This window comes from Paroedura picta, chromosome 13, assembly GCF_049243985.1.
Source record: "Paroedura picta isolate Pp20150507F chromosome 13, Ppicta_v3.0, whole genome shotgun sequence".
Lineage (NCBI taxonomy): Eukaryota > Metazoa > Chordata > Lepidosauria > Squamata > Gekkonidae > Paroedura > Paroedura picta.
The window spans coordinates 15,785,299-15,798,091 of record NC_135381.1 but is presented as its reverse complement, the minus strand read 5'-3'; the positions used below and the strand labels follow the sequence as shown (position 1 = coordinate 15,798,091).

Genomic DNA, 12,793 nt, shown 5'->3' with positions numbered 1-12,793 from the left:
GCTTTTTAAAAAAGAAACCCTAAATCCATGTTCTTCTCTCACAGCACAGCTCCAAAGAGGGCCTAAATAGAGAGGGGAAGAAACCTTTCAATCACAGACTCCTAAATTCAAAGAAGGATGTATCATGCTGTAATTAAGAATTAGGGAGAGATGAACATATAATTATACCGCTGAAGCAAGGTGTCTCCTAGAGATCAGAGAGGCTGGCTCGCTTCCAAGCGGCAAATGAGCTCCATGGCGCTTGTCACACTGCAATTGGCACCCAGCCCATCTTTGCCAGGCACCACACAAGAGATGCCCTTCCAGTCGCCACTGCTGGATTGTCGTAGGAGGCGGAAAATGGGGCAGGAAAAAACAGGCCCTTTGCACTCCTTAAAATGATTCACATTATCATGGGGGTGACCGAGTCCCCTTTGCGATGCTCTAGCGCAGGGGTAGTCAACCTGTGGTCCTCCAGATGTCCATGGACTACAATTCCCATGAACCCCTGCCAGAGAATGCTGGCCAGGGCTCATGGGAATTGTAGTCCATGGACATCTGGAGGACCACAGGTTGACTGTCCCTGCACTAGCATCCTGCCTGCCCTTTCTTTTCCCAGAAGGGGTTCTTGAGTGTGATGGCCTCCCCACCAGGCATTGCCAGCAGGAGACGCATCAAGAAGGCATTTGGATGAGGGGGAAGCTATGTAGGTCTGCTGCAGAAGAAATGAGGAAAGTGGACTGTAATGAGCAACACATTATGCTCCCCGGGGAAATCCCGATAACAGAAGAGAGGTGGCAGGTTTTAGTAGCAAAGTGTCGGCCCAGGATCTGGAAGATCTGGGTTTGAATCCACTCTCTGTCCTGGAAACTTGGTGACTGATCTTGGCCCCTCTAAATCAGTGGTTCTCAACCTTCCTAATGCCGCGATCCTTTAATACAGTTGTGGTGGCCCCCAACCATAAAATTATGCCAGTGTTCTTTCACAGAAATCAAACCAGAACTGGCCAATGGCGTGACGGCCCATTGTTCATGATTGTATATGAATTGCTTTTTCCCCCTGGGGTTTCTCAGTTCAGCTCTGCCTCTTGCCCCACCATGCCAATCTCACTCTTTTCCACTGCTCCAGAAAGACGATCTACCCGGCAAGGCTGTTGTGTAGATGGTGACCCCCGGCCAAGCTGCTTGCCCTACTGTGACCCCTGTGAAAGGGTCATTCGACACCCAAAAGGGTCCCGACCCCCAGGTTGAGAACCACTGCTCTAAATAAAGGGCTTCACAGGATTCATGGGAAAGTTGGAACTCTGTGCCACAAGATGGGTTTAAAGCAGGGGTAGTTGGGTTTAGATGGGCTAGATGTTTAAAGCAGGGGTAGTCAAACTGCGGCCCTCCAGATGTCCATGGACTACAATTCCCAGGAGCCCCTGCCAGCAAACGCAGGGAGAGGCAGGACACCCTGAAATGCCAGCAGTTGAGGACAACCAGCAAGGCTCCCTATGGGCTCCCCTGACCAGGTGCTTCTGGGAACACAAGGCCAGCAGAGCTCCTCTGGTGTTCCTCGAGGGCTGTAGCCAAGCCAGATGGGGGAGCTGCACACAGCAGAACAAGGAGAGACCTACCCAATGCCACTGGAGGGAGATTCTTGGCTGGTCATGGAGCACATATGTTGGATCTTTAGTGGCATTGGGTGCCCATGACCTGTGGCAGCGGCCCCTCTGTCGCCTCATGGGAAGGCCACCCCCTCTGTTCACAGACGGAGATTCGGGCTGCAGAACTATCCCGTCAGAGCAGTGCGGGGGGGGGGGGGGGTCCTGGCTCCGCCGGGATGAGACTGGCGGGACAGACGCCGCCTTGAAGAACCTTCCGGGGGGGGGGGGCTAAGCAAAGCTCCCACTTCCGACCTCACTTCTGGTTCTGTGGTGTCCCCCCCCCCAAAAAAAAGATCAGCCCAACTCGCGTCAGGAAAGGGGGGTGGCGGGGGACCACCCGTGTTGTGAATTCAGGGCAAGGACGCTCCAGTCCAGACTGAAGGAATCGCAGGATGCCGAGCGAGTGCGGACGCTGCGCGAATGGCCAAGGCGTGGCGGCTGCTGTCCAGGAATCCCCCCGCCCCGGAGGAAGACAGCGCGATCCGTTTCTTCCGTCCTGCCCGCCCAGCCCCTCTCCACTGCGGGCTCTTTCCCCGGTGTCCTATAGGTGGCACCGTCCCTCCAGGAATGCGCCCCTGCCTGGGCTCCCAGCGCCGCGTGGGGGAAGAAGCCGTCTGCCCGAGAGAGCGGCCCCAGCAGCAGCAGCAGCAGCCCTCGCCCCACTCCCCGTCGCCGGCTTCCCCCGGACGGGAGGGGCCCGGGACCCCCCCCCCCCTCCTTACACACGCCCCGCCCGCTTCCTGGCCGCGGCTTCCGACAGGACTGGCGCCCCCGGCTTCCCTCCCGAGCGGCCGGGCTGGAGAAGAGTTCCCGGGCCCCGGGCGCGGCGTGGGTGCGGTCCGGCGCTGTCGTCCTCCTGCCTGCAGGGCTGCGGGACTCCGGGGTGACTCCTGAGCCTGCGGGAGGCCTCGGCGCAGGACCCCTCTTGGCGGGACGCGGTCGGCGCACCGCCTGGCCAGGCGCTCGGCTTCCGACGCTCACGGCCACTCCTCCCTTTCTCCTCCCTCTCTCCCCCTCCCTCATTCCCTCCCGCGCTCCCTCGCTCTCGCTCTCGCTCTCCTGCAGCCAGTAAATCCGATCTAGGCCGATTCCTCTCACGTCAAACCACATGATCCCATAAAACATTCATCACCTCGCCGTCCCCCGCTCCAGCAGCCCCGACCAGCTTCCCCGGCCGCTCGCCTCCCGGACCGCCCGCGCCGCCGCCGAGCAGCCGAGCAGCCGCCCGCCCGAGCAACCCCGACGCGGGCTCTCAAGCACCGGCCGGCCAGGCTCGAGGGCAGCCGGGACTGGAGCTTCGCCTGCCCGCCTGGCGGAGCGCGCCGCAGCTGCATCCGCAGCCCAGCCCGGCGGCGCCCGCTCGTTCGGAGGAGGCTCGCTCGGCTGCCGCTTGTCCGCCTGGATGCTGGCTCCGGCGGCGGGACTGCTGCGCCGCGTCCTCCCGATGAGCCCGACGGGCAGAGGCCAGAGCCCCGCGCCCGCGCTCGGCTGGAAGTTTGCATGAGGCTCCGCTGCGCCTCCCTGTCGAGGAAGGAAGGACGGATTGGTGCCCCTTTGTCCTCCGAGACGTGCCTTCCCGAGCCCCTAAAATGAAGAGGGCGAGCGCTGAAGGTAGGGGGCTGCGCCGGCGGGTGCTCAAGTTCCGAGGTGGCAACTTTTCCTCCTGCAGGGCCAGCGCGACAGTGGCCGGCCGCGGGGCTGGGGGACCGGGGGGGGGGCGGCCGGGCAGAGGAGGCCGAGTGCCCAGCTGGAGAGGGCATCCCTTCAGCGATTGGTCCGGTGTGCCCTGGACAGGACGGTGGTGATGGTGTGGGGGTAGGGAGCCGCCAACGATGGGCGGGAGGAAGGAAGCCCCTTGCGGGACAGACCCCCGCCGCTGCCTTTTGACTCTCGCCCTAGTGCGGGATGTGGCCCCGATGTGGGGGACGAAGGGTTGTGGCGGGCGACAGCAAAGGAGAGCCCGATTCGGCGTGCGAGACTTGTCAGGCAGGCTCAGCAGGAGCAGGAACAGGAGCCGGGCTGGTGCCTTGACGGGGACCTTGGTGCCATGTCCGGAAACTGCCCGAAGCCAGCCAAGGGGGCGCCCTCGCCAGCCAGCGGCCGTGTGCCTGTGCGTGGCCGGGGGTGGAGATGGAGATGGAGGTGGGGGTGAAGACCTCTGGAAGGAAAGGGGCCCAACCATGTGTGTGTGTGCCAGTGGCCCTCGGGTCGGCGTCATTTTTTGGTTGCGCCGCCGATCGAGAGTGGGAGCGGAAGCCTGGAGACCCTGCCTTGGGGCCTGCAGGGGGAGAAGGGTCCTTTCGCGGGTTGCCCAAAGTGAAGGGCGAAGAAGAGACGCGCGCTCCGGTTTCGGCCACGGTTTGCCCCCACGGTTTGTCCAGCTTGCCGGGGTTTCTCAGGAGCGCCCCCCAGAGGAGTTCCAGCCTTGCAGCTCCGGCAGGTGTCTGCAGAGGCGCTCTTGTGAGGGGCGACGGCGGACGGAGGGGGGGGGGGGAAGGGGGGGACTTCGGCTAGCGGCAGCCCCGACCCTCTCGGCTCCCACCTTGGACTTGGGAGGGGAAGACTCCTGGTTGGACGGAGGCCTCCCCCGCGCTGAGGGTCCGGGAGGGTCTTCTTCGTCTACCCATCCATGGTTTTTCCTAGTGTGAGCTCCTAATTTTCTCAGATGCGGCCAGATCTGGGAGAGGGGAAGGGCGCTTGTCCATCCTGATCGGAATCCGGTTTTTAATGGGGGATTTTCCAAAGCGAGGTGGGCCTCCTGCTGGGCGGGTGAGACCACAGAATCCTCGAGGGCCGAGGGAGCCGAACGCCCCTCACGTCTAGTCTGCGGACAGCGGGGGAACGGGGGGAGGGGACGGGACCAAGGGTCTGCAAAGGCGCCCAAGATCCGTTCGTTCCCATGCCTTGGCTGAAGTGCAATTCCAGGCGCGGCCGGGAGGGCCGGGAGGAGTGCCCCTGGTCGAGGGAAGGGAAATCCAGGGGTCTCCCTCCCGGGGGCTGTGCAAGGGTGCCCTGTGGGTGGCAAAAGGGGCCAAGCCCCGATGGGAGAGTCCCGAATAGGCTTCGGGGACTGCATGGGAAATGGGGGGGGCATGTGTTTTTTTTTGTGGGGGGCAAGCTCCCCTCTTGGGTCCCAATGCCCAGCTGTGTAGAAAGAGGCGCTAAACTGGATTGTGGCTTCAGCGCAAGGAGGCGCGCGGGACGCAAACGCGGCGTAGTTCGGTTGAGCACCGCTTTGGTTCCGGCGTGTCGTCGGCATGAAGGGCTGCTGGCTTGCCGGAGAGCGCGCAGCGGTGCGCTGCGCTGCGTGTCGCCTGTTGGCAGAAGAAGGGGGGAGCAGGACTGGGTGTTCCGCCGATAAGCTCCCGAGCGGAGCCGCGGCGCCAAGTCTTGTCCCAAGGAGGCTGCAGCTGAGCAGCGCAGGGGGCTCCGGGGCCACCCGCCTGTCCGGCTGCCCTTTGCAGCAGCAGGAGCGCTTCTGGAGGGCGGTGGGGCTGCCTTTCGGATCTGTCACCTCCAGCCCCAAACTATCTCCACCCAGCCCTGTAAATATCCCAGCCTTTTTGCCCCAAGCCCTTCTTCCCCCCTAGGAGAGATTCCAAAAGCATCTCCTGCATTATCTCGGCCATGTGCGAATGCAGTGAGGTCTCAGCAGAGAAATCAAATACACATTTTTGCGAGGCAAATTTTACACTGTTGGTACATTAACAGAGGCACTGAAGGGAAATCTAGTGTTTTGCCTGTGTATGAAAACACCGTAGAAATGGGAGGGGGGGGGGAGACATGCCTGTCTAAGGGATTCTAGAGCAGGGGTGGTCAAACTGCGGCCCTCAGGATGTCAATGGACTACAATTCCCATGAGCCCCTGCCATAAACGCTGGCAGGGGCTCATGGGAATTGTAGTCCATGGACTTCTGGAAGGCCGCAGTTTGACCACCTCTGTTCTAGAGCTCTCTCCACCCAGATCCTTACGCTTGTGTGAAGCCCCAGGCAAGCCGTGGAAAGGACAGGACTGCAGGACCACCACAGAACCAATAGCGTCTCTTAAGGGTCCCTCCTGGCCAACTTGTTATACCATGGGACATAAATAAGAGCATCCACAGAAGTGTGTGCACACACGCATATGTACAAGAGCACATAATTGGTGTTCTTAAAAAAAAAATCTGTGCTTTTATTTTTTGTAAAAAGAACCCCTCCGGTGTTTTGTTTTTATGACTGCAAAGATACGCTTGTGTACAAACAATGCTTTGTGTTATGTCTTCCCTTCCCACCCCCCATGTCTAGGAAAAGCAAGGGGGGGAAATTCAGAGTAGTCACAGGATAGATCATGTAAAATAAGGAAAACACCCTGCAAATATGTTTAGCTGGCATCACTTGTACCGGCTGCAGAATTCAGCTTCCCGTCGTGCAGGATTTGTACACAGAGCAGCCCACACAGCAACACTCCCCTCGCCCAAATGCATTTGCTAACTCCTTGTGGTGTTCATGAGTGGCGGCTGCAGCCAGATGCAGCCAGGTGTTCCGAAACGCCCCCTTGTTTTCCCTTTTCCACCGAGACAGCACGGTGCTAATTAAATCACCTTCTCTTGTATTTTGTGGGCTGGGGCCTTAACAAAAGTGCCGCAGGGGACAAAAACACGTATTTCCCTTTCAGGGTTGGCAGAGGGCCTTCCTCTCCCAAATGAAAGGAGCATTATTAGGGCCCAGTAAAGAAGGCACATGTTGTGTCGCCTAATCCTGCAGAATGAGATGGACCAGATACTTGAGGAATGAGCCCTTTTGCGTGGACCAGTGGCAGGGCCTGAGAGTTCAAGAGGGCCCTGCCTTCATACCCTGCCCTAAGAATGGGTGGAAACGGGTCTCACCTGTCCATTAACCAAATGGTCATGGCTTCTTTCCAGAGCATCTTAGGGACTTCTTTGGGTGGGGGCACTGATATTTCTCCCACAAAGACCTCACATTCCTGCTCTCTGAAGAGAGGGGTTGGCCATTAAATCAGTCTGCATTTGTAGTGCAACTGGGACTCTTGTTTGCTTCCCTGGAAAGTCTTAAAACATTTGACTCAAATAAGAACTTTACATTTGCTTCCAAATTAACTATAGACAGAGGGAGGGTTTTTTTACTTGGATCCCTGCCATGCCTTTCTTCAGGGCTACACCACTAAATTCATGGCATTTCTGCTTGAAACCAAATCCAAAGGTTGCAGTAGTTGAATAAAAAATGTGCCCCAGGATTGGCATTGAGTTCAAAGTTAAAGAGAAGGTTACTTACCATGAAATAGGATGGATGGGTGGCTGGGTGGCTGGGTGGCTGGGTGGCTGGGTGGATGGATGGGTGGCTGGGTGGATGGATGGGTGGGTGGCTGGTTGGCTGGGTGGCTGGGTGGATGGATGGGTGGGTGGATGGATGGATGGATGGATGGGTGGCTGGATGGATGGATGGGTGAGTGATGCCAAGGAGAATTAATTCAGGATCATACTGAACAGGCAGTCTGGTGCTTTGGAAAATATGGATCAAGAGAAAACCAGACTGGGAAGATCTGGGTTCAGATCCCCACACAGCTTTGCAGCACACTGGACGACCTTGGGCCAGCTACTCTCTCAATCCAGCCTACCTCACAGGGTCACTGTAAAATGGGAGAACTACAGATGCCATCCGGAGGCTCTTGGAAGAAGGATAACAGTATTGTGTTCTTGAATGGCTGCCTCATTCGTGTGATGACAACTGCTTTGTGGCCTGTCTACTGAGGCAGGTGTTTCTTTTTTCTTTTATTTTTTTATGGGAACCCATTAAGGCAGTCCTGGATTTTCACATACAAGGAATGGACGTCCACCAGCTGGAACATCTGGTTCTCCAACTGCATTTCTTTTCATGTGGGAGTGGAATTGTGGAATGCCTGTAAACTGTTGGAGCTAAAGAAAGACGGGCTGGCAACTGGTGGTCCCGAGGGCCATCCAGCCTGCCGAGTGAAGGTCAACCCCACCTAGAAGCTGACCCCCAGAAGCAAAAGAAGGTTGTGAATCCAGGGACTTAGCCCAAAGCCAAGTCAGGGATGAAGCTTGGTGACTTGGCTCACAGCATTCCTCTCTTCCTCAAAGTGGATTTCTATGAAAGTTTAATAGCAGCCCACCAAAGTCAGGGGATACCCCTAGATATCGCACGTAGCAGTGAGGTTTATAGTATTTTTGCACAATCATTTTTGTTTGTGTGTGTGATTCATGTGAATGCATGAAGCTGCCTTGCAGTGGTCTGCCAAGATCAGCACCCTCTCCTCTACCTCGCAGCAACTCTCTGGGTTTTCACAAAGAGGTTTTCTACATCACTAACTACTTGACCCTTCTAGCTGGAGACGCCTGCGATTAAACTTAAGGGGATGTTGTGCATGCAAAGTGGATGCTCTCCCACTGACACACCAGACCATGCATGATTTGCCTGGCTCTTTCAGGACTGGGATTATTGCATTTATTCAGCATTCCAAGCACCATGTTTGATACCTGGGAAGATGAAATCTGTGTCCCAGATCTTGTGCTTATTCTCTAACCTTTCTACTTCCATTGTGGCTTGTGGTTGTAATTTGTGAGTGATATTAGTCCCAGAGATTCCACTCATCATGCTACATTTTTAAAGAATCATCTCAAACTCTTCTTTTGGCAGGGAGGGGGCGTGCATATTCCCCATATAAGGTTATAATGAAATCCCAGGGGCAGCTTGTAATGCTGGACTACCTTACAGGACTGTGGTGTGGATTCTTGTAGAAGTGGACATACAAAGTGCTTTGAGTCCTTGAAATTCAGCTTGGAAAGAGGGATGCTTGTGAAATTTCTTTCCTGTGAATGTGGGTGTCATGTGATGTCGGTTTTCAGGTGTTGGCTGAACGGTCATCAAATATTTGTTGACATTTTATACTGTGATTTTCAATATTTTGATATTTCACAGTATTTGATAGCTGGCACGCAACAATGTTTACTATCTCACCAGCACTAGATGGTCAACATGCAGAGAGAATCAGAAGAGAGAATTAGCAGCAGAGAGAATCAGAAGCAATGGGACTTGGACAGCTTGTGAGACAGACTGGAGGCTTGGCCAAGTAGCCCACAGGTTTCACCCTGACCAGAGAGGATGAGAAAACAATAGTTTTCAAGATGTAGATCACGTTTCCTAGCTGTAAAAAGAAAAAAAAAAGAATGCATTATCTTGATGTGTGTTATTCCAGTCCACTACAGAACGAGTAAAATCCATTTTTCAGGGAATGTATCAGTGTCTCTCCCTCCCTGCATCCTCCTGTAACAGATTATCATAGAACTTGATGCAGTAATCCAAACTCTCTTCTACCATCCATCACTGCTGGTGCAGTTGGCAACTGGAGACGACGCAAGCCACTGCCGTTAAATGAATTCACATCCGAACTTGAATGTAGTTTTGAAATTTGGAAAGGTCTGCGTTTAAAATGTGATTGATGAATCTGAGTGTCTGGCCGTCTCTGGAAGGATCCAGGAGGTCTGTGGTTGGGGCCTGCTGCTTCGGAGAAACTGCTTTGCATCTTGGAGATCCTTCAGTAGCCTTGGCACTGTGCAGTCTTGTGTGTATGGCCAGGTGATCCTCGTGGAGGGTGCTGCAGGGCCTAGTTGTGTGTGTGTGTGTGTGTTTGTACACCTGGAAGGTTCAAGGTACTTGGGAGGCCATTGTGGTGAAACCCAAAGTGCTGATGAACCAGGATGTAATGCTGTTGCTGGAAGATCAGATGCTAACACAGTGACAAGTTGTGACAAATGAAAAGGGGCTGTAAAAACCTTGTCAGTGATGTGAATGTTTGAGCACACTTTCAAAAGGTTCCTTCTGGGCTGTCACAATTGCCAGTGCATCAGTTCTGCTCTGAGCCTTGATGAGGTTTAGGAGTTACACGGGGCTCCCTGTGTTTGTGTGTGTGTGTGTGTGTGTTTTGCCTACTTTGCTGCCAATGAAGAGCTAGAAAGGTTGTGAGAAAAGAAGAGCTGGGTTTTTATACCCCGCTTTTCACTGCCCGGAGGAGTCTCAAAGTGGCTTACAACTGCCCTCCCTTCCTCTCCCCGCAATAGACACCCTGTGCGAGAGAACTGCTCTGCCAGAACAGCCCTAAAAGAACTGTGACTGGCCTAAGGTCACCTAGCTGGCTGCATGTGGAGGAGTGGGGAATCAGACATGGCTCTCCAGATCAGAGTCTGCCTCTCTTAACCACTACACCAAGCTGGCTCTCAGGAGGGTCCTAATATGTGTTACGTGGGGATACTTAGTTGAAGCATGTTTTATTTTCTTCTAATGGATCCGCGCATTTACTTACAGCCTTTGTCAGTGTCCGAAACAAGCTTCGTTGAAGCTCTTTCTGACACTCTTGCGCCCTGCAGGGCAAAACAGCGCCTTTGAATGCTTCTTACCAATGGCTGTTATCTGTCTCATCCTTCCATGTTCCATCCTGCCCTCTGTTAATTAACACCACTCATCCTTCCATTACTCTGGGTTCCTTCAGCATCTCCCCCCACCCTCATCCTGTGGCAGTCCATCCAGGAGCATATTATAGGCACAAGTGTATGGATTAAAAAACTCTCTTGAGAAATCTGCTTGACAAGGACTTGAGATATAGGCTATGGAGCGCATGATGCAATACTTGTCTCCATTGCTGCTGAACATGTGCGTTTGTTGAAGCTCATGCTGAGGATTTGTAGTACTTCAGATTCAGAACCACTGGATCATTGTTTCATCCGTAAATACATTTGGGCACTTTTATCTGAATGTGCACTGCAGCAAGAGGTTTGCAAGCATTGTTCTCACACACATGTGTACTCAGCATGGGTGTCCTAGACTTAAATTGGTTTAATGGAAGCAATTTTTTAGGAGGGGGGAACACATTATACCATTAAAAAAAAAGCACACACTAACAGCGTAGAATAATTGTCACAATATTCTCAATGAAAATATTGCAGAGTTTGGTAAGATTCATGATGTCGGGAATAATATTCAGCCTTGCTAGGACGTGCATATTCACCCTGTTTTGTTCATGGTCATGGTATCTGGCTGCTGTTCTGAGTGCAAGAAAATGTGGCTGGACTAGATAGTTCAGTGCCCCCCCCTAATCTGTGAACTCCAGATCTGCAATCTCTGATGGCTGCTATTAATGCCTTTGCAGAAAAATGCCTTTGCAGAAAAATGAAATCCTGCAGTTACTTTCCATCTTAAACACAACCTGCCCCAAACCTCATATTGCTGCATTGGTTGGCTTCTGGCAGTCTTCAAGCAAAGGTTGGATACACACTTTTCTTGGATACTTTAGTATGCTTAGGGCTGATCCTGCGTTGAGCAGGGGGTTGGACTAGATGGCCTGTCTGGCCCCTTCCAACTCTATGATTCTATGATTCTATGATTCTCTTATGGAAAGAAACACAATGTATGCACAGAGTCTGTAGAACTCTCCAGATGGCCATGGACAACAATTACCATGAGCCCTTGCCAACTAGCCATGCTGGCAGGGGCTCATGGTAATTGTAGTCCGTGGACATCTGGAGAGTCTCAGTATGGTCACCTCTGCTGTAGAGACTCATTGCATCACCCTGGGATTCCTGCAGGATCTTTTATGTGTGCATCTCAATGGCCATAAGGACAGGCTTCTTGGTAGTCAGCAACCATACCTTATGGCTCTTCTTTCCCCCAGCACATAAGAGCTGTTGCCTATTCCTGACTTACCTCCAGGCCTGGGAGTATTGCCTGCTCGGACCCCATCCCTCTGAGCTAGCTTCATGGGCAGTCAGTTCAAGCAGAGTCTCTACCTGAAGGAGTGAACTTCTGCGTTGACCCTGCATGGAGAGGAGGTTGCAGCGTTAGCAAATGTCCATTGCACGAGGCTGCAAGGACATTGTTCTACTGTACCACTGAAGCTGCCAAAGGAAGGCGCTGATTGAATTAGATGGACTCTCTTCCTTTCCCTCTCTGGACCTGCAGTGTTTTCTGTTACCGTGGCCTTCATTAAGGGGTGTCTCCTCTGACAGCCAAACTCCTCCTCTGATGCTTCTGAAGGGGATGGAGCATTTAGGAAGCAGGCAGAAGCATTCACGGACCATGCTTTTAGGCATTGGGGCAGAAGGCGGAAGACATTAAAAGCTACTTTTGATAGAATGAACAGAAATCTTTCATTCGAGACTCACCAAGAGGCCAAATCTGGCTCTGTGAGGGCTGAACATGTAGGAGTCAGTCACAGCTTCTCCAGGACATATTCTGGACAGACAAAGAGCAGGGCTGCCTGAACCTACACATAATGGAAATCATTATGTTCATAGGGGGGAGATGGTCTGTGACAGCCAGCATTGAGTAGCAATGGGAGTGCTGACCTAAGGCCAGGCCCAGGTCAAGGGCAATGACTTTCTCACAGGGCTGAAGTAAAGATTAATAACAACAACAATAATGATAATAATGATAATAGAGTGAAGAACTGTTTTTTGTACATCGTTTTTTTTACCACCTGAAGTGGCTTATAATCACCTACCCTTCCTCTCCCCACAACAGACACCCTATGAGGTAAGCGGAGTTGAGAGAGCTCTGAGTGAACTGTGATGATTCCAAGGTCACACAGCTGGCTGCATGTGGAGGAGGAATCAGACTGAGATCTGGAAGACCCAGGCTCCTGCCTTGTCCGAGGAAGCTCTCTGGGTGACCTTGGGCCAGTCACAGTCTCTCAGCCCAACCTACCTCACAGGATTGACATGAAGATGAAACAGAGGAGAAGGGAACAGTGTAAGGCACAGCAGGTGCCCATTAGGGAGAAAAAACATGGTATAAATGAAATGCCTTAGTTGTAGGCTCCCAGGGCCCCGCCACCAGCTACTGTTGGGAACCAAATGCTGGGTTAGACTGGACTTTCTTTTGAGCTGTTCAGACAATGTTTATCCTTTGAAATGGCAACTTCTTCCCCATGAGCCAGACCGTCAAGGACTGTATTTCAGAGGAAGAAGTCTTTAGGTCCCTTAAAGAATTTACAGGTTGCAGCTTCAAGCAGGCAGACTGCTTTTTCCAAAGGAGACTCACTCCAGACCTCCAAAGCCTACAAACCTGGAATATATCAGGCCCATCTTCTCTAGAACAATGCTCTAGAATATCTAGAGCACTTGACATACATGGTCACATGTGTTTGTTGCTTTTTGT

General features: G+C 53.3%; 1 protein-coding gene across 1 annotated transcript in view; it reads left to right on the top strand.

The window, feature by feature from the left end:
* Positions 1–2,369: 2,369 nt before the first annotated feature.
* RTN4R (reticulon 4 receptor) overlaps positions 2,370–12,793 on the top strand; it is a 111,013-nt gene continuing 100,589 nt past the window's right edge. The window contains exon 1 of the mRNA XM_077308493.1: positions 2,370–3,238. Within this exon, the coding sequence (XP_077164608.1) occupies positions 3,217–3,238 (22 nt within the window). The 5' untranslated portion in view covers positions 2,370–3,216. The remainder of the gene's footprint in view (positions 3,239–12,793) is intronic.